We start from the raw sequence: 25532 nt of genomic DNA, 5'->3' as shown, positions 1-25532 counted from the left end.
AGCGGCATGCAGCACCAACCGATCTACTCCGTACATTATATATACACACATCTACATCAAGCTGTTGTAGTTGTAGTGCTCCTCCTGCACCTGCAGCCCTAGCTCCATCAGCGTGCCGCCACACTGATCCTCGACGCCGTCTCTCAAATCCACCGCTGCACTGCGGCCGCCCTGGAGTTGCTGGCTGGCGTCGATGATATTTTCGTAGCTCAGCAGCTGTGGCATGCCGGCGAAAACGTCCACATTGCTGAGCGAGACGCCTGCTGCGCCGTGGGTGTGGTGATGATCCCAGGGCATGAGCTGGTAATGGTGGCCTCCGACGCCAAGGGAAGGGAACGGCGCTGTAGGCGAGTGGTGATACTGATCCGGATCGTGGCACGACGAGGAGCTTACGTAGTTGGTTCCGCTAAGGGCAGCAGCCCTGCGAGCCATGACGCCGCCGACGAGCTCCTCCTCGCCGTCCATGGCGTACTCCATATCGGCTTTCTTTTTGTGGAAAACTCTGCACAGCACCCAGTCCTCCTGCACAAAGAAAATTCCAAGAAATATGCATATTAGCATCGCTTATCAATTAAAAACACAGATAACATCAGATTTATATTGCTAGAGCTTGGCAATTGAACCCACCTTCGGTGGGGAGTGAGGGTTCTCGAGGCGGAACTCGTGCATGACCCAGCAGGTCTTCGTGCCGTTGGGGGCACGGCCACGGTAGAACACGACGGTCTTGCGCATGCCGACAATGGCGGCGCGGCCAGAGCGGGATGACGACAACCTCGGGCTGCGGATGATGCGGTCCTTGCCGGTGGCCTTCCAGTAGCCAGACCTGGTGGCGCGGTTCGTGCGCAGCCCCGTCGCGTACTTGCGGTCGCGGAAGCTGAAGAAGTACCACTCGTTTGTGCTCAGCTTCGCCACATCTGCATACCACCATGCCCAGCCAGACGCACAGTTAGCAACAGAAGCTTCAGTGGACGTCCCCCCCCCCCCCCCCCCCCCCCCCCCCCCAAAGCGTATACGCAAACGTATGTGCGTATTTCTTGGTACAAGGTTATATCTTTTAAGTAATAATAAAGCGCCCCTTTTCGGAAAAAAAATCTTGGTAGAAGTGCCCATATAGGGGAGGGGGTGGGGCAAAAAAGGTGATATGAGGTGCCAGTTGCAAGCCAATTCCTTTAATCCAAAGAATTTTACATACCGTTCCACAGAGTTAGACACAATAATTAATCCAAAGAATTTTAAAGTGGTAGCCCACTTAAAAATCTTAAGAGAAACTCGTGCTAGAAGCAACACAGTACTTGCAGGAATTGCATAGGATCGAGATTGCATATATATGCATGCATATACAACCAGTATGACAAGTTGATGAGTAGTACTACTAATTTAGAGCACTAATTAACAAAAACGGGGACAGGCCCCAATTGGAGCCAATAAAACGCGGTTGCATGCTTAGTAAATCATTCCATGGAATGAAGTTAAATTAATTAAGAGATATGTAGCTTGCTGGAGAGGGACTAACAACATATTGGATCGAGATTGATCGACTAACTAGTAATTAATATATTTTCTCAAGAGGGACTAGAGATGTAAAAGCTCTATTCTCTTAGTTGAAAATGGGGCCCTGTCTGTGTTTTGATTTTCGGCCGGAAAAAATGGATTTCGGCCATCTCGGACCACATACATCAGTATGTCTGATTTCCAACAAATCTGTTGCTCGCTCCATAGTTCCGGAGAATGGCGTTTTTGTCATCTTGCCCACGAGGCACGGTTCGCAAGTACCAAGTGATTCATAATCAAGTGATTCCAAAAGTCTATCCGAATGGAGTTTCTTCATGCGCTTTATACCAATATGACTTAAACGGCAGTGCCACAAATAAGTTGCACTATCATTATCAACTCTGCATCTTTTAGCTTCAATACTATGAATATGTGTATCTCCACTATCGAGATTCAAAAAGAATAGACCACTCTTTAAGGGTGCATGACCATAAAAGATATTACTCATATAAATAGAACAACCATTATTCTCTGATTTAAATGAATAACCGTCTCACATCAAACAAGATCCAGATATACTGTTCATGCTTAACGCTGGCACCAAATAACAATTATTCAGGTCTAATACTAATCCCGAAGGTAGATGTAGAGGTAGCGTGCCGACTGCGATCACATCGACTTTGGAACCATTTCCCGCGCGCATCGTCACCTTGTACTTTGCTAATCTTCACTTAATCCGTAGTCCCTGTTTCGAGTTGCAAATATTAGCAACAAAACCAGTATCAAATACGCAGGCACTACAACGAAAATTAGTAAGGTACACATTAATAACATGTATATCACATATACCTTTGTTCACCTTGCCATCCTTCTTATCCGCCAAATACTTGGGGCAGTTCCGCTTCCAGTGACCACTCTGTTTGCAGTAGAAGCACTCAGTCTCAGGCTTAGGTCCAGACTTAGGTTTCTTCTCTTGAGCAACAACTTGTTTGCCGTTCTTCTTGAAGTTCCCTTTCTTTTTCCCTGTACCCTTTTTCTTGAAACTGGTGGTTTTGTTAACCATCAACACTTGATGCTCCTTCTTGATTTCTACCTCCGCAACATTTAGCATTGCGAAGAGCTCGGGAATTGTTTTATTCATCCCTTGCATGTTATAGTTCATCACGGAGCTCTTTTAGCTTGGTGGCAATGATTGAAGAACTCTGTCAATGGCACTATCAACAAGAATATTAACTCCCAGTTGAGTCAAGTGGTTATGGTACCCAGACATTCTGAGTATATGTTCACTGACAAAACTATTCTCCTCCATCTTGCAGCTTTAGAACTTATTGGAGACTTCATATCTCTCAATCTGGGCATTTGCTTGAAATATTAACTTCAACTCCCGGAACATCTCATATGCTCCACGACGTTCAAAACGTCGTTGAAGTCCCAGTTCTAAGCCGTAAAGCATGGCACATTGAACTATCGAGTAGTCATCAACTTTGCTCTGCCAGACGTCCATAACGTATGGTGTTGCTCCTGCAGCAGGTTTGGCACTTAGCGGTGCTTCCAGGACGTAATTCTTCTTTGCAGCAATGAGGATAATCCTCAAGTTACGGACCCAGTCCGTGTAATTGCTACCATCATCTTTCAACTTTGCTTTCTCAAGGAAGGCATTAAAATTCAACGGAACAACAACACGGGCCATCTATCTAAAACAACATAGACATGCAAAATACTATCAGGTACTAAGTTCATGATAAATTAAGGTTCAGTTAATCAAATTATTAAAGAACTCCCACTTAGATAGACATCCCTCTAATCATCTAAGTGATCACATGATCCATATCAACTAAACCATGCTCGATCATCACGTGAGATGGAGTAGTTTTCAATGGTGAACATCAATATGTCGATCATATCTTCTATATGATTCACGCTCGACCTTTCGGTCTCCAGTGTTCCGAGGCCATATCTGCATATGCTTGCACCCGTTGTATGTGAAAATAGAGCTTATCACACCCGATCATCATGTGGTGTCTCGGCACGACAAACTTTCGCAACAGTGCATACTCAGGGAGAACACTTGTACCTTGAAATTTAGTGAGACATCATCTTATAATGCTACCGTCGATCTAAGCAAAATAAGATGCATAAAAGATAGACATCACATGCAATCAATATAAGTGATATGATATGGCCATCATCATCTTGTGCTTGTGATCTCCATCTCTGAAGCACCATCATGATCTCCATCATCACCGGTGCGACACTTTGATCTCCATCGTAGCATCGTTGTCGTCTCGCCAACTATTGCTTCTACGACTATCGCTACCTCTTAGTGATAAAGTAAAGCAATTACAGGGCGATTGCGTTGCATACAATAAAGCGACAACCATATGGCTCCTGCCAGTTGCCGATAACTCGGTTACCAAACATGATAATCTCATACAACAAAATATAGCATTATGTTGACCATATCACATCACAACATGCCCTGCAAAAAAAAGTTAGACGTCCTCTACTTTGTTGTTGCAAGTTTTACGTGGCTGCTATGGGCTGAGCAAGAACCGTTCTTACCTATGCATCAAAACCACAACGATAGTTTGTCAAGTTAGTGTTGTTTTAACCTTCTCAAGGACCGGGCGTAGCCACAGTCGGTTCAACTAAAGTTGGAGAAACTGACACCCGCCAGCCACCTGTGTGCAAAGCACGTCGGTAGAACCAGTCTTGCGTAAGCGTACGCGTAATGTCGGTCCGGGCCGCTTCATCCAACAATACCGCTGAACCAAAATATGACATGCTGGTAAGAAGTATGACTTGTATCGCCCACAACTCACTTGTGTTCTACTCATGCATATAACATCTATGCATAAACCTGGCTCGGATGCCAATGTTGGGTAACGTAGTAATTTCAAAAAAAAATTCCTACGCACACGCAAGATCATGGTGATGCATAGCAACGAGAGGGGAGAGTATGTCTACGTACCCTCGTAGACCGAAAACGGAAGCGTTTATCAACGCAGTTGATGTAGTCGTAGACCTTCACGATCCGTCCCGATCAAGTACCGAACGTACGGCACCTCCGCTTTTAGCACACGTTCAGCTTGATGACGTCCTCGCCTTCTTGATCCAGCAAGAGGGGCGAAGAAGTAGATGAGTTCCGGCAGCACGACAACGTGGTGACGGTGTTGGTGATGAACAATCTCCGCAGGGCTTCGCCTAAGCACTACGAAAACTATTACAGAGGATAAACTAGAGGGGATGGGGTAGACGGCACACGGCTTGGTGTTTCTTAATGTGTCTTGGGTGCTAGCCCTACGCCTCTATTTATATGTTGAGCCTTGGGGTCGAAACTTGGACTAAAAGCCTCCACAAAGTCAGTTTCACCTGAAAGGCAAGAGTCCTTCTCGAACTCCGGGGCAGACGCCAGGGTTCCTGGCGTCTGGACCCAGACGCCAGGGACCCTGCCGTCTGGACCCAGACGCCAGGAACCCTGGCGTCTGGCCCCTGGACTCCACAAAACTTTCTTTTGCACTTTCCAAAAACCTTGTGGGCTTTCCCTTTTGGCCCAAATAAAGTGTTCTCGTACCCAAACATTTCGGGAAACATCCGGAACCCTTCCAGTGACCAAACACTATTATCCTATATATCAAACTTTATCTCCAGACCATTCTGGAGTTCCTCGTCATGTCCGTGATCTTATCTGGAACTCCGAACAACATTCATTTACCAACATACATAACTCATAAATACTATATCGTCAACGAACGTTAAGCGTGTGGACCCTATGGGTTCGAGAACTATGTAGACATGACCAAGACACTTCTCTGGTCAATAACCAATAGCGGAACCTGGATGCCCATATTAGCTCCTACATATTCTACAAAGATCTTTATCGGTTGAACCGCATAACAACATACGTTGTTCCCTTTGTCATTGGTATGTTACTTGCCCGAGATTCGATCTCGATATCTCAATACCTAGTTCAATCTTGTTAGCGGCAAGTCTCCTTACTCGTTCCGTAATGCATCATCCCACAACTAACTCATTAGTTACATTGCTTGCAAGGCTTATAGTGATGTGCATTACCGTGAGGGCCCAGAGATACCTCTCCGACAATCAGAGTGACACATGCTAATCTCGATCTATGCCAACTCAACAAGTACCATTGGAGACACCTGTAGAGCACCTTTATAATCACCCAGTTACGTTCTGACGTTTGGTAGCACACAAAGTGTTCCTCCGGTATTCGGGAGTTGCATAATCTCATGGTCATAGGAACATGTATAAGTCATGAAGAAAGCAATAGCAGTAAACTAAACGATCAAGTGCTAAGCCGTTTATCAAATAACAACTCATGTCTATGGTTAGGAAACATAACCATCTTTGATCAACGAGCTAGTCAAGTAGAGGCATACTAGTGACACTCTGTTTGTCTATGTATTCACACATGTATCATGTTTCCGGTTAATACAATTCTAGCATGAATAATAAATATTTATCATGATATAAGGAAATAAATAATAACTTTATGATTGCCTCTAGGGCATATTTCCTTTAGTTTTTACCTATAAATTGGGGGTTACGACTTTGAAATATTTAGGTATTCATGTTTGTAATGTGAGGATCAGAAACAAACATTGGAAATGACTGGAAGATAAGATTAAAATGTGCGGATGTTAGTAAGGGAAAAATGCTAAACATTTTGGGTAGACTGACTTTTGTGCAGGATTCCTTAAGAAATATTCCTATTTAATGATCTCCTTTTACCCAATCTATGTTCGGGTTAAAAAAGAGAGATAATTTCCTTAGGGCCCGGTCCGTACTACAGGGTGATGATGATAAGAAGAAATACCTACTAGTTAACAAGAGAACTTGTTGCAAATAAAAAGACCCAAGAGGATTGTGGTTATTCAATTTCGAACATATGAACAAAACCTTGATGGCTAAATGGTGGTGGAAGTTAGAAACAAAAGATGGTTTGTAGCAAACTACTCTTCTTTTATAAATATTCTCATAGAAAATGTCTTTCGAAGGTTGAACCAAAGGTGGGTGACTCCCATTTATAGTCTATCCTGACAAAAATGAAATACCTTTTTTATCAGCATTGTAAAGAGCATGTGTGCAATGGGGCTAACACCAAACTAGGAATACTAGTGGCTGGGAGAAAATAATTCGAAAATTGTCTATCCAGGACTTTACAAAAAAGGTTGAGGCCTTAAAAAAGGGTTTTGATGCTTTTAAATTCAAAAGGTTACGGGATTATACTTGGTTGCTCAGGAATAACTTTAAGTTAAGATATGAAGAAATTGTTGTTTCCAATAAAAGAGATACAATTAGACAAATGACGACAGCGGATAGTAAGTTTACTGTAAAGTCTTTATATAGATAGATGATTGTACCTGATGGTGTTTCCCTCCTAAATTCTTATGGAAGAACAAAATTCCACCTAATATCAAAGTCTTTCTTTAGTTAATGGTTAATATTGTATCTTAATTAAAAATAATCTACTCAGGGGCAATAGAAACTAATTAAAGTTTGTGTATTTTGCGGACAAGATGAGAGCATTGAGCATTTGTTCTTCCAATGTTTGGTTGCTAGACTTGTATGGAGTCTTCTTAAATATGCTTTTGATTTAAGGAATTACTACCTCTGAAATCTACCTTTTTCGGAACATGGATTAAGAGTTTTTTCAAAAGAAAAGAAAAAAAATGTTTTGGTTGGTGTCTTTTTTATTTACTGGACTCTATGGAGATGTAGAAATAATGACATTTTATTTGAAAGAAAACTAACTAATAGTCCAATAGTGCTAATAAAATTGATTTGTCATTGGATAATAAACTAAGCAATTTTGTAGATAGAAGTTGGAAAATCAAAAGTTGCTATTGTTGGCTGAAAGGCTCATAGAGTAGGTGACAAGTGAGGTCTACAAAGCTTCACAAGGGCAACAACCATGCATTCCTCAAATCAGTTGCTACAGACCTCATCTATAGTTTCCCTTGGCGTGGTGCCAACTACTTGGAGAAGAATAGCTCCTGGATGCATTAGTTCTCTTTTATCCTTTATCTTGTCTAGTTGTTTTAGTTTGGTGGTTAAGACTTGATGTTCCTTAGTGTTTGCCTATTCGGTTATGGCTGGAGTCTCTTAGGCCATCTGTCTATTTTGTTCTTGCGCTTCCACGCTTTTGTATTGATCTATGATGGTGAAATTATGGTAGATTTGTAGGAGTAATGCTTGTAAACCAAATGTTTTCTTTAATAGAAATCGAAGGAGGTTACATCTCTTTTATCCAAAAACAAGATGAGTGATAGACCTTGTAGTGTAAAATCGGGAGGCTTTCAATAAGAAGAAAACAACAACATGTAGTTGGGAAGGGTACACACACCTGACAACTATATTTCTTTCTGGAATTATCTAATAATAACTAAAAAATATGGATAGAGTCGTATGGAGGCCTACCTTAAGTTGCGCACCTATATAAGGACTTCGCATGCATATGTATATATGTATGTGCTTGCAGGTTGCATGTTCTCACTCACAGGTGTAGGAATGAAAGGCTAAGTACATGTAGATACAGAGGGGACTGAGTAGGATATGCAATTGTGGCATTAATCATGACAATGGATGCAACTTTGTACATACATACATGTGTCATAGATGATTACGATGCTAATACGTCTATTTTGCATCATTATTCCTTACTCTTATTTATCTTATTTCAATGTTATATTTCACATTATGATGCAATTCTAATGCCTTTTCTCTATTAAAATGCAAGAACATCAATAGAGGGAGATTACTGGTAGTTTGAAATCTGATCTAAAAAAGCAACAAAAGAGATAGCAATTCTCTGGAGCTCAAAACAAACCGTGGATTTTTGGAGAATTATTTTGAAATGTATGAATAATTATGGAGCATTAATTTGTTCAGCTGGCTTAGGTGTTCTAATATAACTTTTATTGACCACAGTTGAAACTTTAGCATGTTCCTTCATCCTAACAAGGAAAGGTGGTTTTTCAGTATAAGAAGTAGGAACAACTGGATCAACATTATAAATAATAGTCTCATCTTTAGCTATTACCGGTTCTTTAATTTCTTCTTTAATAGGTGGGTGATATTTAAACCACTTCACCTTAGGGAGATCAACCTGAATAGCAAAAGGTTCACAAAAGGAGGCTACTATCTCATAGTCAAGTCCATATTTAGTTCTAAACTTTTGAAAAGCATCGGTCTTAAGCTTAATACCTAACTCTTTACCTTTGTCGGGTTCCCAATCTTCAGAGTTGTGTTTAATTCTCTTTAAAAGATCCCACCGGAATACAATAGTCTTCTTCATAAAGGAACCAGTACAAGAAGTATCAAGCATGGATCGATCATTATGACAAAGCTGAAGGAAATATACCCTAGAGGCAATAATAAAGTAATTGTTTATTTCCTTATATCATGATAAATGTTTATTATTCATGCTATAATTGTATTAACCAGAAACTTAGTACATGTGTGAATACATAGACAAACAAAGTGTCACTAGTTTGCCTCTACTTAACTAGCTCATTGAATCAATGATGGTTATGTTTCCTAACCATAGACATGAGTTGTCATTTGATTAACATGATCACATCATTAGAGAAGGATGTGATTGAGTTGACCCATCCGTTAGCTTAGCACGATGATCGTTTAGTTTGTTGCTATTGCTTTCTCCATAACTTATACATGTTCCTATGACTATGAGATCATGCAACTCCGGAATACCGGAAGAATACTTTGTGTGCTACCAAACATCACAACGTAATTGGGTGATTATAAAGATGCTCTACAGGTGTCTCCAATGGTGTTTGTTCAGTTGGCATAAATCGAGATTAGGATTTGTCACTCCGAATATCGGAGAGGTATCTCTGGGCCCTCTCGGCAATTCACATCACTATAAGCCTTGCCAGCAATGTGACTAATGAGTTAGTTGCGGGATGATGCATTATAGAACGAGTAAAGAGTATTGACGGTAACGAGATTGAACTAGGTTTAGAGATACCGATGATCGAATCTCGGGCAAGTAACATACCGATGACAATGGGAACAACGTATGTTGTTATGCGGTTTGACCGATAAAGATCTTCTTAGAATATGTAGGAGCCAATATGAGCATCTAGGTTGCGCTATTGGTTATTGACCGGAGATGTGTCTCGGTCATGTCTACATAGTTCTCGAACCCGTAGGGTCCGCACACTTAACGTTCTGTGATGATAGTATTATGAGTTTATGTGTTTTGATGTACCGAAGGTAGTTAGGAGTCCCGGATATGATCACGGACATGACGAGGAGTCTCGAAATGGTCGAGACATAAAGACCGATATATTGGACGGCTATATTCGGACATCGGAAGTGTTCTGGGTGATTTCGGAGAAAACCAGAGTGCCGGAGGGGTTACCGGACCCCCCCGGGGAAGTATTGGGCCTTAGTGGTGTTAGGTTTCATAGCAATTTCAAAAAAAATCCTACGCTCATGCAAGATCATGGTGATGCATGGCAACGAGAGGGGAGAGTATGATCTACGTACCCTTGTAGATCGACAATGGAAGCATTTGGTTGATGTAGTCGTACGTCTCCACGGCCCGACCGATCAAGCACCGAAACTATGGCACCTCCGAGTTCTAGCACACGTTCAGCTTGATGACGATCCCCGGACTCCGATCCAGCAAAGTGTCGGGGAAGAGTTCCGTCAGCACGACGGCATGGTGACGATCTTGATGTACTACCGTCGCAGGGCTACAATATTATCGAGGACTATGGTGTAAGGGGGCACCACACACGGCTAAGAATATGATCACGTGGATCAACTTGTGTCTCTAGGGGTGCCCCTGCCTCCGTATATAAAGGTTCAAGGGAGGGGGGCCGGCTGGCCAAGGTGTGGCGCGCCAGGAGGAGTCCTACTCCTTCTGGGAGTAGGACTCCCCCCCTTTCCTAGTTGGAATAGGATTCGTGGAGGGGGGGAGGGGAGAGGAGAGAGAGGAGGAAGGGGGGCCGGCCCCCTCTCCTTGTCCAATTCGGACCAAGGGGGGGAGGGGCGCGCGGCCCATCTCTGGCCACCTCTCCTCTCTTCCACTAAGGCCCACTAAGGCCCATATACCTCCCGGGGGGTTCCGGTAACCTCTCGGTACTGGTAAAATCCCGATTTCACCCGGAACACTTCCGATATCCAAACATAGGCTTCCAATATATCAATCTTTATGTCTCGACCATTTCGAGACTCCTCGTCATGTCCGTGATCACATCCGGGACTCCGAACAACCTTCGGTACATCAAAATGCATAAACTCATAATATAACTGTCATCGTAACCTTAAGCGTGCGGACCCTACGGGTTCGAGAACAATGTAGACATGACCGAGACACATCTCCGGTCAATAACCAATAGCGGAACCTGGATGCTCATATTGGCTCCTGCATATTCTACGAAGATCTTTTATCGGTCAGACCGCATAACAACATACGTTGTTCCCTTTGTCATCGGTATGTTACTTGCCCAATATTCGTTCGTCGGTATCCTATACCTAGTTCAATCTCGTTACCAGCAAGTCTCTTTACTCGTTCTGTAATACATTATCCCGCAACTAATACCTAGTGCAAGGCTTAAGTGATGTGCACTACCGAGAGGGCCCAGAGATACCTCTCCGACAATCGGAGTGACAAATCCTAATCTCGAAATACGCCAACCCAACATGTACCTTTGGAGACACCTGTAGAGCTCCTTTATAATCACCCAGTTACGTTGTGACGTTTGGTAGCACACAAAGTGTTCCTCTGGCAAACGGGAGTTGCATAATCTCATAGTCATAGGAACATACTAAACGACCGGGTGCTAAGCTAATGGAATGGGTCATGTCAATCAGATCATTCAATTAATGATGTGATCCCATTAATCAAATAACAACTCTTTGTCCATGGTTAGGAAACATAACCATCTTTGATTAACGAGCTAGTCAAGTAGAGGCATACTAGTGACACTCTGTTTGTCTATGTATTCACACATGTATTATGTTTCTAGTTAATACAATTCTAGCATGAATAATAAACTTTTATCATGATATAAGGAAATAAATTATAACTTTATTATTGCCTCTAGGGCATATTTCCTTCAAGTGGGCCTTAGGGGAGAGAGAGGGCAGCAGCCCAGGAGGTGGCTCCGCCCCCAAGGGGAGTCCGAATAGGACTAGGGGAGGGGGCGCGGCCCCTCTTTCCCTCTCCCTCTCCCTCTATTTACTTCCCCCTTCCTCCTTCCTAGTAGGACTAGGAAAGGATGAATCCTACTCCTACTAGGAGGAGGATTCCTCCTCTCCTTGGGCGCCACTAGGGCCGGCCGGCCTTCCCCCTTGCTCCTTTATATATGGGGGCAGGGGGGCACCCTAGAACACACAAGTTGATTGTTCCAAGCCATGTGCGGTGCCCCCCTCCACCATAATCCATCTCGGTCATATCGTAGCAGTGCTTAGGCGAAGCCCTGTTCCGGTAGCAACATCATCACCGTAATCACACCATCGTGCTGACGAAGCTCTCCCTCGAATCTCTATTGGATCGTGAGTTTGCGGGACATCACGGAGCCGAACGTGTGCAGATCACGGAGGTGTCATACCTTCGGTGCTGGGATCGGTTGATCGTGAAGACATACGACTACATCAACCGCATTGTCATAACGGTTCTTCTTACGGTCTATGAGGGTACGTAGACAACACTCTCCCCTCTCGTTGCTATGCATCACCATGATCTTGCGTGTGTGTAGGAATTTTTTTGAAATTACTGCGTTCCCCAACAGTGGCATCCGAGCCAGGTTTGTGCGTAGATGTTATATGCACGAGTAGAACACAAAGGAGTTGTGGGCGTGGGTATATACATATTGCTTGCCGTCACTATTTGATTCTTGATTTGGTGGTATTGTTGGATGAAGCGGCCCAGACCGACATTACACGTATGCTTACGCGAGACTGGTTCTATCGACGTGCTTCGCACACAGGTGGCTAGTGGGTGTCTGTTTCTCCAGCTTTAGTTGAATCGGATTCAATGAACAGGGTTCTTTCTGAAGATCAAAAAGCAATCACTATACCGCGTTGTGGTTTTTAATGCGTAGGTAAGAACGGTTCTTGCTCAGCCCGTAGCAGCCACGTAAAACTTGCAACAACAAAGTAGAGGACGTCTAACTTGTTTTTGCAGGGCATGTTGTGATGTGATATGGTCAAGATGTGATGAGATATAAATTTTTGTATGGGATGATCATGTTTTGTTGAAGTTATCGGAGACTGGCAGGAACCTTATGGTTGTCTCTTTATTGCATAAGATGCAAGCACCATACAATTGCTTTACTTTATCGCTATGCGATTGAAATAGTTGCAAAAGCAATAGTTGGCGACATGACCGTGTGACGAGACATTGATAAAGATCAAGATGATGGAGATCATGGTGTCAAGCCGGTGACGATGGTGATCATGACGGTGCTTTGGAGATGGAGATGAAAGGCACAAGATGATGATGGCCATATCATATCACTTATATTTGATTGCATGTGATGTTTATCCTTTATGCATCTTATTTTTCTTAGAATGGTGGTAGCATTATAAGATGATCTCTCACTAAATGTCAAGCTATAAGTGTTCTCCCTGAGTATGCACCGTTGTGACAGTTCTTCGTGCTGAGACACCACGTGATGATCGGGTGTGATAAGCTCTACGTTCACATACAACTGGTGCAAGGCAGTTTTGCACACGCAGAATACTCGGGTTAAACTTGACGAGCCTAGCATATGCAGATATGGCCTCGGAACATTGAGACCGAAAGGTTGAGCGTGGATCATATAGTAGATATGATCAACATAGTGATGTTCACCATTGAAAACTACTCCATCTCACGTGATGATCGAACATGGTTTAGTTGATATGGATCACGTGATCACTTAGATGATTAGAGGGATGTCTTTCTAAGTGGGAGTTCTTAAGTAATATGATTAATTGAACTTTAATTTATCATGAACTTAGTCCTGGTAGTATTTGCATAACTATGTTGTAGATCAATAGCTCACGATGTAGCTCCCCGTTTTATTTATGATATGTTCCTAGAGAAAACTATGTTGAAAGATGATAGTAGCAATGATGCGGATTGGATCCGTGAGGATTATCCTCGTTGCTGCACAGAAGAATTATGTCCTTGATGCACCGCTAGGTGACATAATTATTGCTGGAGCAAATGAAGACGTTATGAACGTTTGACAAAGCTCGGTATGATGACTACTTGATAGTTTAGTGCGCCATGCTTTACGACTTAGAACCGGGACTTCAAAAACGTTTTGAACGCCATGGAGCATATAAGATGTTCTAAGAGCTGAAATTGGTATTTCAGACTCATCCCCGAGTCGAGAGGTATGAGACCTCTGACAAGTACTTTGCCTACAAGATGGAGGAGTATAGCTCATCCAGTGAGCATGTACTCAGATTGTCTGAGTACTACAATCACTTGAATCAATTGGGAGGTAATCTTCTAGATAAAATAGTGATCGACAGAGTTCTATAGTCACTATCACCAAGTTACTAGAACTTCGTGATGAACTATAATATGCAAGGGATGACGAAAATGATTCCCGAGCTCTTCGTGATGCTGAAATCAACGAAGAAATGTTGATGGTTGACAAGACCACCAGTTTCAAGTAAAAGGGCAAGGGAAAGAAAGGGAACTTCAAGAAGAATGGCAAGCAAGTTGCCACTCCCATGAAGAAGCCCAAAGCTAGACCCAAGCATGAAACTGAGTGCTTCTACTTCAAAGGAAATGGTCACTAGAAGTGGAAGTGCCCTAGATACTTGGCGGATAAGAAGGATGGCAAAGTGAACAAAGGTATATTTGGTATACATGTTATTGATGTGTACTTTACTAGTGTTTATAGCAAACCCCTCGGTATTTGATACTAGTTTAGTTGCTAAGAGTAGTAACTCAAAACGGGAGGTGCAAAATAAATAAAGACTAGTTGAGGACGAGGTGACGATGTGTGTTGGAAGTGATTCCAAGGTTGATAAGATCACCATCGCACACTCGCTTTACCTTCGGGATTAGTGTTGAACCTAAAATAAATGTTATTTGCTGTTTGCGGTGAGCATAATATGATTGGATCATGTTTATTGCAATATGGTTATTCATTTAACTCAAAGAATAATTGTTATTCTGTTTACATGAATAAAACCTTCTGAGGTCATACACCCAAGGTGAATGGTTTATTGAATCTCGATCGTAGTGATATACATATTCATAATATTGAATCCAAAAGATGCAAAGTTAATAATGATAGTGCAACTTATATGTGGCACTACCGTTTAGGTCATATTGGTGTAAAGCGCATGAAGAAACTCCATGCTGATGGGATTTTGGAATCACTTGATTATGAATCATTTGATGCTTGCGAACCATGCCTCGTGGGCAAGATGACTAAAACTCCGTTCTCGGGAACAATGGAGCAAGCAACTGACTTATTGGAAATAATACATACTGATGTATGGAATCCGATGAGTGTTGAGGCTCGCGGCGGGTATTGTTATTTCCTGACCTTCAGAGATGATTTGAGCAGATATGAGTATATCTACTTGATGAAACATAAGTCTCAAACATTTGAAAAGTTCAAAGAATTCAAGAGTGAAGTGGAAAATCATCGTAACAAGAAAATAAAGTTTTTGCGATCTGATCATGGAGGCGAATATTTGAGTTACGAGTTTGGTCTTCATTTGAAACAATGCGGAATAGTATCGCAACTCATGCCACATGGAACATCACAGCGTAATGGTGTGTCCGAACGTCATAACCGTACTTTATTAGATATGGTGCAATCTATGATGTCTCTTACCGATTTATCACTATCGTTTTGGGTTATGCATTAGAGATAGCTGCATTCACGTTAAATAGGGCACCATCTAAATCCATTGAGACGGCACCATATGAACTGTGGTTTCGCAACAAACCTAAGCTGTCGTTTCTTAAAGTTTGGGGCTATGATGCTTATGTGAAAACGTTTCAACCTGATAAGCTCGAACCCAAATCGGAGAAATGCGTCTTCATAGGATACCCAAAGGAAACTGTTTGGTACACCTTCTATCACAGATCTGAAGGCAAGATATTCGTTGCTAAGAATGGATCCTTTCTAGAGAAGAAGTTTCTCTCGAAAGAAGTGAGTGGGAGGAATGTAGAACTTGATGAGGTAATTGTACCTTCTCCCGAATTGGAAAGTAGTTCATCACATAAACCGGTTCTAGTGATTCCTACACCAATTAGTAAGAAAGTTAATGATGATGATCATGAAACTTCAGATCAAGTTACCACCGAACCTCGTAGGTCAACCAGAATACGTTCCGCACAAGAGTGGTACGGTAATCCTGTTCTGGAGGTCATGTTACTTGACCATGACGAACCTACGAACTATGAGTAAGCGATGATGAGCCCAGATTCCTTGAAATGGCTTGAAGCCATGAAATCTGAGATAGGATCCATGTATGAAAACAAAGTATGGACTTTGATTGACTTGCTCGATGATCGGTGAGTCATTGATAATAAATGGATCTTCAAGAGGAAGATGGACGCTGATAGTAGTGTTACTATATACAAAGCTCGAATTGTCATGAAAATATTTTCAACAAGTTCAAGGTGTTGACTACGATGAGATTTTCTCACTCGTATCGATGCTTAAAAGTCTGCCCAAATCATGTTAGCAGTTGCCGCATTTTATGAAATGTGTCAAATGGATGTCAAAACTGCATTCCTTAATGGATTTCTTAAAGAAGAGTTGTATATGATGCAACCAGAAGGTTTTTTCGATCCTAAAGGTGCTAACAAAGTAAGCAAGCTCCAGCGATGCATCTATGGACCGGTGCAAGCATCTCGGAGTTGGAATATATGCTTTGATAAAGTGATCAAAGCATATGGTTTTATACAGACTTGCGGTGAAGCATGTTGTCGGTGTCAAAACCGGCGGATCCCGGGTAGGGGGTCTCGAACTGTGCATCTAAGGCGGATGGTAACAGGAGGCAGGGGACACGATGTTTTACCCAGGTTCGGGCCCTCTTGATGGAGGTAAAACCCTACGTCCTGCTTGATTATTCTTGATAATATGAGTAGTACAAGAGTTGATCTACCACGAGATCGGAGAGGCTAAACCCTAAAAGCTAGCGTATGGTATGATTGTATGTTGTCCTACGGACTAAAACCCTCCGGTTTATATAGACACCGGAGGGGGCTAGGGTTACACAAGGTCGGTTACAAAGGAGGAGATATACATATCCGTATTACCTAGCTTGCCTTCCACGCCAAGTAGTGTCCCATCCGTACACGGGACGAAGTCTTCAATCTTATGTCTTCATAGTCCAACAGTCCGGCCAAAGGATATAGTCCAGCAGTCCGGAGACCCCCTAATCCAGGAGTCCCTCAGTAGCCCCTGAACCAGGCTTCAATGACGATGAGTCCGGCGCCCAGTGTTGTCTTCGGCATTGCAAGGTGGGTTCCTCCTCCGAATACACCACAGAAGAGTTTGAATACAAGGATAGTGTCCGCCCCTGCAAAATAAGTTCCACATACCACCGTAGAGAGAATAATATTTCCACAAATCTAATCTGCTGACATGTTTTGGCAGCATGACATCACGCCATGGCCCGGTAATTATTTGAACTGTTTTTCCTTAACCAGCCCCGCACATAACGCGAGGTGGTTTCTTGACACGTCTTTACAAAGCAGAGACCGTGTTCCCCTTATTACGGGATTCTCATCAATACGGACATGGGTAACCCAACCGCGCCATCAATTACAGCGCTTGGTGGATAAGCGAGTTTTACCAGGCTAGTGGGGCCGCATAGTTTAGTCCGCCCTTATAAAGGGATAAGATCTCACATTTTCTACCCATGCCTTCTTCCTCCTTGCTCATCCATTCTTGCACACCCGAGCTCCAGCGCCCAAGTCCGCATCCTCCTTCTCAACTCTCTCCAAAACATGTCCGGAGCGGGAGGCAAGTGGATGGCCTCCTCCGTCACGGAGGGGCACATCAAAAAGTTACGTGGAGCCGGATAATTAGACGCGGACATTGCGCACCAGCTGCCAGCCGTGGGGCAGGTCATCCCTACCCCAGAACCTCACGAGAGGGTGGTCTTCCTTCCCCACTTCGTCTGCGGACTCGGGTTTCCCCTCCATCCATTTGTCCGCGGCCACATGTTCTATTATGGGCTGTACTTTCATGATCTGGCCCCGAACTTCATCCTCAACATCTCGGCATTCCTCCGCAACCGGCCCCACTTTGGCCTATGGTTAAGACCTTCAATATCAAGACGAAGGTGGTGGGCGGACAACAAGCGGAATGCGGCGGAGCCATGGTGGGCAAAATGCCCAACGTTGCATGGCTCGAGGGCTCCTTCGTGGAGACCGTAAAAGGGTGGCAATCGGGGTGGTTCTACATCACCGAGCCACGCGACACCAACTGGGTGGCGGCCCCCGAGTTTCGATCCGGAATCCCCACGCAATTCACTTCCTGGAAGGAGACGGGCCTGTCTTGGGGTTCATCGGTGGAGCTGGACGGACTCCAGAAGTGTATCCGGAACATGACAAGCAAGAAACTTAAGCTTGTCAACATAGTCCAGGTCATGCTCTTCCGCCGGATCCTCCCGTGTCAACAACGGGATTTCAACTTATGGGAGGTCGACCCGGCCTGGCACCAGACTCTAAGCGAGCTCTTCGACACGACGCACAAAGACGTCTAGAGGGTGCTGTTCAAGGGCGCCGAGGTCCCTCCCTCTCTCACTGAGGACCGCGGACTAAGCGCGAAGCGCCCTGCGAATCCGGTAAGTTCTGTACATCTGGTAGGATATTTATTTCCCATGGCCTAACCACGTGCGGGGTCTGAGCTCCCATGCCTTTGACAGGGGAGATGAAGATGCCCCCCTCCAGCCGGGGGAGACAAGAAAAGGAAGGCCGCCCCAACCGGGGAGGCCGAAGGGTCCAAGAAAGGAAGGACTCTCCTTCCGGACTGCTCCACCACCGCCGCCGAAGGCGAAGACGAGTGGCTGCTCAGGGCCAAGCCCCTGGCGAAGTCGTAAGTATTCGGATACCGGAGTAACTCATAGCATACCTTTGTCGCACTGCTTCTCCTAACGCCGAATATGATTATGCAGACCACCCCAAGCCCGTATCGACGTATCCTCGTCGGACGGCTCCTTGGATTCGTTGGATATGGATAGCGATCCACTTCCGACCGCCTCCTCCCCTTGCCCTACGGACAATGCCGAGGTATTGTCTCAAGGGGCACCGAGCCAGGGGAAGACAGTCCCGGAGGCGGCTCAAGGCAACCTTCAGGACTCCATGAGCAAAGGGAGCAAGGCTCCCAGGGGCTCCAAGTTCGGCTCTCAGTCGAACACCGCGCCGGAACCTCCAGTGGTTCCGGACTCGGGAAGGCGGCCCCCTTCCAAAAGGGGTAAGACACCCGTGCCGGTGACCTCTGTCCATCCAGAAGCACTAGACAACCTGCTGGGAGCGCTTCACGGCGCTTCCATCGATGAAGAGCACCGCACTATTATGAGTGCGGTGATCCAGAAGGTTTAGTCCACCAAGAGCGGACTGACTGAAGCCTGTGCCAGCCTTCTAACAGGCTTTGAGGTAGGTATTTAAAATATAGGAAAAATATTACCGCATAGACAGTAGCCCTGATGCTCTGTTTGGTGTTCACAAAGAAAATCCGAATAGAGGATCAAATAATATCTGCAGGAGTCTAGTATAAGTATGTCTATAAGCGTATGCAGGCTTCGCTGCTGACCTCTGCCGCACTGACCGCAGAGGTCGCCGCACTGAAGCAGGACCTCGAGGGGTCCGAGAAAGAGCTCGGCCTTGCTAAGAGGTAGCTCGAGGAGAACAAAGGTAAGTAATACCTAGTATATATATATAAGATGCGATTGCAAAATGACAGGATCATCATGAATTTGCCTGGGGACATGACCGAAGTGGCGACCCTGAAGCAAGCGCTGTCCGAGGCCAAAAACAAAGCGGCCCAGGAGCGCACCGAGCGGGAAAAGCAAGAAGCACGGGTGGGCGAGGTGCAGCAAGAGCTATAAGCTCTCGTGACGAAGCACGAGGCATTGGAGCTTGACTCGAAGACGCGAGAGTCTGAGCTTGCCGCGGCCCTTGAGAGCGCAAAGAATGCCAAGGCTAAAGCCCAAAAGGCCCTCCAGGAGATTGAAGCAGGAAGATGGCGGCGGGTCAGGCATTCAATATGCAAAGCAAGCATGTGAAAGTAAATTACTTGTTACTTACCCGAGTCCGGAGCTCTCCAGGAGTATTCGCAGATTTGCCCCGCAGCGTGTCGGATGCCGCAAAGTTTTACCAGGCCAAGGAGGGAAGCTCGACAGGAAGCTGTTCTGGTCTCAGTATACTAGGACCGAACACCCGATGCCTATGAGCGATCAGCTGAAGCAACTGGTTGAGCTGCACAAGGCGGCTGAATAGGCCCTGAAGGGCTTTATAGTCCGGATGTGGCCTGGCGACGCCCTTCCCAACAGCTACTTCGGCCTGGTGAGGCAGCTTGTGGATGCCTGCCCACGGCTCGAAGTTATCAAGAGGTCCGTCTGCATCGAGGGTGCACGCTAGGCTTTTGCCTTTGCGAAGGTGCACTGGGCCAAGATGGACGCCGAGAAGCTGGTGAAGGAGGGGCCGCCGCAGGGCAAGGAGCATCGCCACCCCGAGATGTATTATGAAGGTGTCCTGAAGGGTGCCCGTCTTGTAGCGGACGAGTGTGCGAAAGATGCAATATTTGAATGAACTTGCTCGTGTGATCCTGTGGTATGAAAGCTTGTTCATATGCGCTATGCAACGCTTGCTTGAATTTAAAATATTACCTTCTGTTCGACTTCTTATCAAATCTGAGAGATGGCTAGTCGTCGGCTTCTGCCCCCATGCCACGAGTGCTCGGGTGTTCGGGATAAACCTAAGCACTCTTGTTCCCATTTTTGGGTCCTTCGAGGGAGGTGCTCAGCGCAACGAACAAGGCAATCAGACTATAATGCTTTATCACTCTCACTTAGCCATAGAATTCTATAATTTTAAATTTTGGTGAAGCCCCTAGTATTCGGAAGGCCGAATTTGGGGCGCTATACACGCCTTGTGCCAGACAAAGCCGACTCCTCGCTCTAAGCGGCATAAGTCTTTAGGGACTCGAATCCTCTCGAACAGCGACCAGTCTCTCGCCTTATCATGACAGTCAATTTTAGCTTTCTCTATTGAGGTGCTTAGCCCAGCTGAACCGGGGCACAATCGCAGTAGTTCTCCCAGTGCTACCTTAGCCGATATAGCGGAACGTAAGGTACCAAAACATGGGAGCCGGACAAACCCAACTATTGACCCAAGAAATGTTTCAGAGCTGATGCATATAATGCTATAAGTTCGGGGTGCCGCACTGTCTAAAGTGTTCGGACATCTCACGCCGTATTATGGGGTATGCTTAAGCCCCTAGCGTATTGGCCGTACCACAGTGTACAGGTGCTGGATGTCATAAATGAACATATGTATATATAAAAAAAAGAAGAATAAAGAATGCGATAATAGTCTAGTGCTATGCATTGTTTATTCAAAAAGGTGCGTTAAAGCAGAATGATACAAGTGGTGTGGTAAGCAAAAAGTAGGACTATTTGACATGTCCCCTCTAAGGGCAAGCTGAGGAATGGTATTTAGAGCGAGTATTTCACTTGTTGTCAGAGACCACCTCGGAGTTCCATGGTGCGACATAGCTTTCTGCCTCCTTGGTTGCTGCATCATGTATTCGGCAATCATACTGCCGGATTGGGTTTCTAGAGATTAAGGTCCTGAAAGATAGAAAAATAACAAAGCGGGAAGCCCCTAGTGCGGTTGAGCCGCGTCTTGGGGCGTGCCATAGTCGTGCCCCCCTGCCCACCTGTTCCCATGGTATTTTTAATGCGTAATTATGTACATGTGGCACGGATTTTGCCGTTTGGCTGGTACTGGGGTGGGGGCCGCATTGCTATGCGATCTCGAAACGTGCCAGGCGGTCTTGCTGCCGATTACTTCGGGCGCGCTTGAAGGTGTCCGGGTCCTTATTCATCGAACTAGTGGATTGCCTTAAGAGGCTGCTTTGCGCTTCTGCTGCGAGGGTTGCAGTGTGCTCCTCCGTGCGGAGAGAGTGCTTTGTGTTTCCATTAACTGTGATGACCACCCGAGGTCCTGGCATCTTGAGCTTGAGGTATGCATAATGCGGTACCGCATTGAATCTCGCAAATGCGGTTCGCCCGAGCAGTGCACGATAGCCACTGTGGAACGAGACTATATCGAATATTAACTCCTTGCTTCGGAAGTTATCCGGGGATCCGAAGACCACTTCCAGTGTCACTGAGCCTGTGCAATGGGCCTCTACACCTGGTATGACGCCTTTGAAGGTCGTTTTTGTGGGTTTGATCCTTGAGGGGTCTATACCCATTTTGCGCACTGTGTCCTGATAAAGCAGGTTCAGGATGCTGCCGCCATCCATAAGGACTCGAGTGAGGTGAAATCCGTCAATGATTGGGTCTAGGACCAGTGCAGCAAAAATGCCATGACGAATACTAGTGGGGTGGTCCCTGCGATCGAAAGTGATCGGGCAAGAGGACCATGGGTTTAACTTTGGGGCGACTGGCTCCAATGCATATACGTCCCTTAGCGCACGCTTCCGCTCCCTCTTGGGGATGTGGGTTGCGTATATCATGTTCACCATCCGCACTTGTGGGGGGAACCTCTTCTGTCCTCCAGTGTTCAGCTGCCAGGGCTCCTCCTCGTCACCGATATGCGACCCCTTATCTTTGTTTTCGGCATTTAACTTGCTGGCCTGCTTGAATACCCAACAATCCCTATTGGTGTTGTTGGCTGGCTTGTCGGGGGTGCCATGTATTTGAAACGAGCGATCGAGTATACGGTCCAAACTGGACGGGCCCGGAGTGCTTCTTTTAAATGGCTTTTTCTGCTGAACAGGTTTAGAGCCTTTGAATCCGGCATTGACTGCCATATCCTCTATATTGTCGCTGTTAATGCGGCGCTTGTGTTTGTTGCGACGTGACCTCTATTGCCATCCTTGGTATCCGAAGTACCATGGTTCTTTGATATGTTACTGCTACGAACCAGCCAGCTGTCTTCTCTCCCACAAAAGCGGGTCATGAGTGTCGTGAGGGCTGCCATAGATTTCGGCTTTTCCTGGCCAAGGTGCCGGGCGAGCCACTCGTCGTGGATGTTATGCTTAAAAGCTGCTAGGGCCTCTGCATCCGGACAGTGGACGATTTGATTCTTCTTTGTTAGGAACCGTGTCCAGAATTGCCTGGCCGATTCCTCTGGTTGCTAAATTATGTGGCTCAAGTCATCGACATCTGGCGGTCGCACATAAGTGCCCTGGAAGTTGTCGAGGAATGCGGCCTCCAGATCTTCCCAACAGCCAATGGACTCTGCTGGCAAGCTGTTGAGCCAATGCCGAGCTGGTCCTTTGAGCTTGAGTGGGAGGTATTTGATGGCGTGTAGATCATCACCGCGGGCCATGTGGATGTGCAGGAGGAAATCCTCGATCCATACCGCGGGATTTGTTGTGCCGTCGTATGATTCGAAATTTACGGGTTTGAAACCCTCTGGGATTTGGTGATCCATTACTTCGTCTATGAAGCATAGGGGGTGTGCGGCGCCTCTGTACTGGGCTATATCGCGAGGCAGCTCAAATGAGTCTTGCCCGCTGTGTTCGGCCCGGCCGAATTTACTTTTACTGTATCCGGCGTGACGGTTATCGTCTCGCATAGTGGCGCACCCTCGTGATCCGTAGATCGATCTTGCATGTTTTGCTTTGTCCTCCAATATGTCTCGCAGGTCTAGCATGTTTCCCCGTGCCTTGTCATTTTTATTTGAGTGGCGTCGGGGTGCGGGCTGAGTTTTTGGCTGAAATGCCTCTCTGTCGCGGCCACGAGGTGGCCGGTCAGCCACATCATATGCTGGAGATGTAGGTTTGAGTGCTTCCTCCTCCAGTCGGGGTAGCAACCTACGCTTTGGGTAACTCTTGGAGGGGCGTTCGAGTTTATATTCCTCGGCCGCAAGGACTTCAGTCCATCTGTCAGCTAGCAAATCTTGATCAGCTTGAAGCTGTTGTTGCTTTTTCTTAAGGCTATTTGCCGTGGCTATAAGCCGGCGCTTGAAGCGCTCTTGTTTGACGGGATCCTCAGGCACGACGAATTCGTCATCGTCGAGGCTTGCCTCGTCTTCGGAGGGAGGCATGTAATTATCATCCTCCGCCTCTCCATCTACCGCTCTCTCTGGAGGGCTGGCTTCTCCATCCTCCTGCCCTAAATCTTGCTGGAGGGGATTGTTGTCGTCTTCGGCACTGTCCGGAGTGGTATTATCTCCTGTGCCGGTGTCACCGCTTTTGCTTTGGCGAGACTTAGAGCGGCGCCGCTGACGTCGGCGCTTGGGTTGCTTCTTGGAGGGGTCATCCTCCGCTGTCTCGTCGCCATTGCCTTCTTTGGGTGTGTCCACCATGTATATATCATATGATGAGGTGGCTGTCCAGTGCCCTGTGGGCAGTGGTTCCTCTTCGTCTCCCGCATCGTCGTCCATACCGTCGATGTCTTCGCAGTCGAAGTCGACCATGTCGGTTAAGTTGTCGACAGTGTCTACTAAGTGGGTGGTGGGTGGGTGGCGAATTTCTTCATCATCCGCATCCCAATCCTGCCGGACATAGTTCGGCCAGGATTCTCCTGACAAGGAGAGAGACCTTAATGAGTTCAGTATGGCGCCGAAGGGCGAGTGCTGAAAAATATCCGCGGAGGTAAACTCCATGATCGGCGCCCAATCGGATTCGATAGGCACGGGCGCAGGCGGTTCGGAGTCCGTGGCCGGGGAGGAATCCGGCAGTTCGGCGTCACGACTCTCGTGAAGGGTGAGGTCGATACTCAGCTTGATCGCCGATGAGAGTGTGGCCTCCGTGGCAGGGTCTATCCACCCGTCCATGGATGGGGCAACTGGTTCCGAATTGAGGGTCGGAGCGGTTGCCGGTGTGATCCCCTGAACACTGTCTGATGGTAGAGCTAAATCATACTCATCGTGACCGTGTGGCGCACAAGGCAGGGGCTCGAATCCGTCGAGGATCAAGTCTCCGCGGATATTGGCCGTGTAGTTTAAGCTTCCAAACCTGACCTGACGGCCAGGGGCATAACTCTCGATCTGCTCCAGATAGCCAAGCGAGTTGGCCCGTAGTGCGAAGCCGCCGAATACAAAGATATGTCCGGGGAGAAAAGTCTCACCCTGGACTACATCGCTATCGATGATCGAAGGAGCCATCAAGCCTAATGGCGACGACACAGAGGAACTCTCAATGAAAGCACCAATGTCGGTGTCAAAACCGGCGGATCTCGGGTAGGGGGTCCCGAACTGTGCGTCTAAGGCGGATGGTAACAGGAGGTAGGGGACATGATGTTTTACCCAGGTTCGGGCCCTCTTGATGGAGGTAAATCCCTACATCCTGCTTGATTATTCTTGATAATATGAGTAGTACAAGAGTTGATCTGCCACGAGATCGGAGAGGCTAAACCCTAGAAGCTAGCCTATGGTATGATTGTATGTTGTCCTACGGACTAAAACCCTCCAGTTTATAAAGACACTGGAGGGGGCTAGGGTTACACAAGGTCGGTTACAAAGGAGGAGATATACATATCCGTATTGCCTATCTTGCCTTCCACGACAAGTAGAGTCCCATCCGGACACGGGACGAAGTCTTCAGTCTTATGTTTTCATAGTCCAACAGTCCGGCCAAAGGATATAGTCCGGCTGTCCAGAGACCCCCTAATTCAGGACTCCCTCACATGTATTTACAAGAAAGTGATTGGGAGTACTACAACATTCCTGATAAGTATATGTGAATGACATATTGTTGATCGGAAATAATGTAGAATTTTCTGGAAAGCATAAAGCAATATTTGAAAGGAGTTTTTCAAAGAAAGACCTCGGTGAAGCTACTTACATATTGAGCATCAAGATCTATAGAGATAGATTAAGATGCTTG

At 45.9% G+C, this 25532-nt stretch overlaps 1 protein-coding gene across 1 annotated transcript; it reads right to left on the bottom strand.

Moving 5' to 3' along the window:
• Positions 1-51: 51 nt before the first annotated feature.
• On the bottom strand, positions 52-24121 carry LOC123129791 (protein CUP-SHAPED COTYLEDON 1-like). The gene is made up of 3 exons (XM_044549814.1): positions 24091-24121; positions 628-914; positions 52-522 (listed from the first exon to the last, which is right to left on the bottom strand). Exons 1-3 carry the CDS (start codon positions 24119-24121, stop codon positions 52-54), a joined length of 789 nt encoding a protein of 262 aa, XP_044405749.1.
• Positions 24122-25532: the final 1411 nt, after the last annotated feature.

The sequence above is a fragment of the Triticum aestivum genome, chromosome 6A (genome assembly GCF_018294505.1).
Source record: "Triticum aestivum cultivar Chinese Spring chromosome 6A, IWGSC CS RefSeq v2.1, whole genome shotgun sequence".
NCBI classification, from domain to species: Eukaryota; Viridiplantae; Streptophyta; class Magnoliopsida; order Poales; family Poaceae; genus Triticum; species Triticum aestivum.
This window is presented reverse-complemented; position numbering and strand designations above follow the sequence as displayed.

Coding starts and splice junctions, on each gene's coding strand:
- LOC123129791 (XM_044549814.1), bottom strand. CDS start 24,121: ATGGTCGACTTCGACTGCGAAGACATCGACG. Junction 915..24,090: donor CGACTGCGAAGACATCGACG/GTATGGACGACG, acceptor GGTGGTATGCAG/ATGTGGCGAAGCTGAGCACA. Junction 523..627: donor ACCCTCACTCCCCACCGAAG/GTGGGTTCAATT, acceptor TTCTTTGTGCAG/GAGGACTGGGTGCTGTGCAG.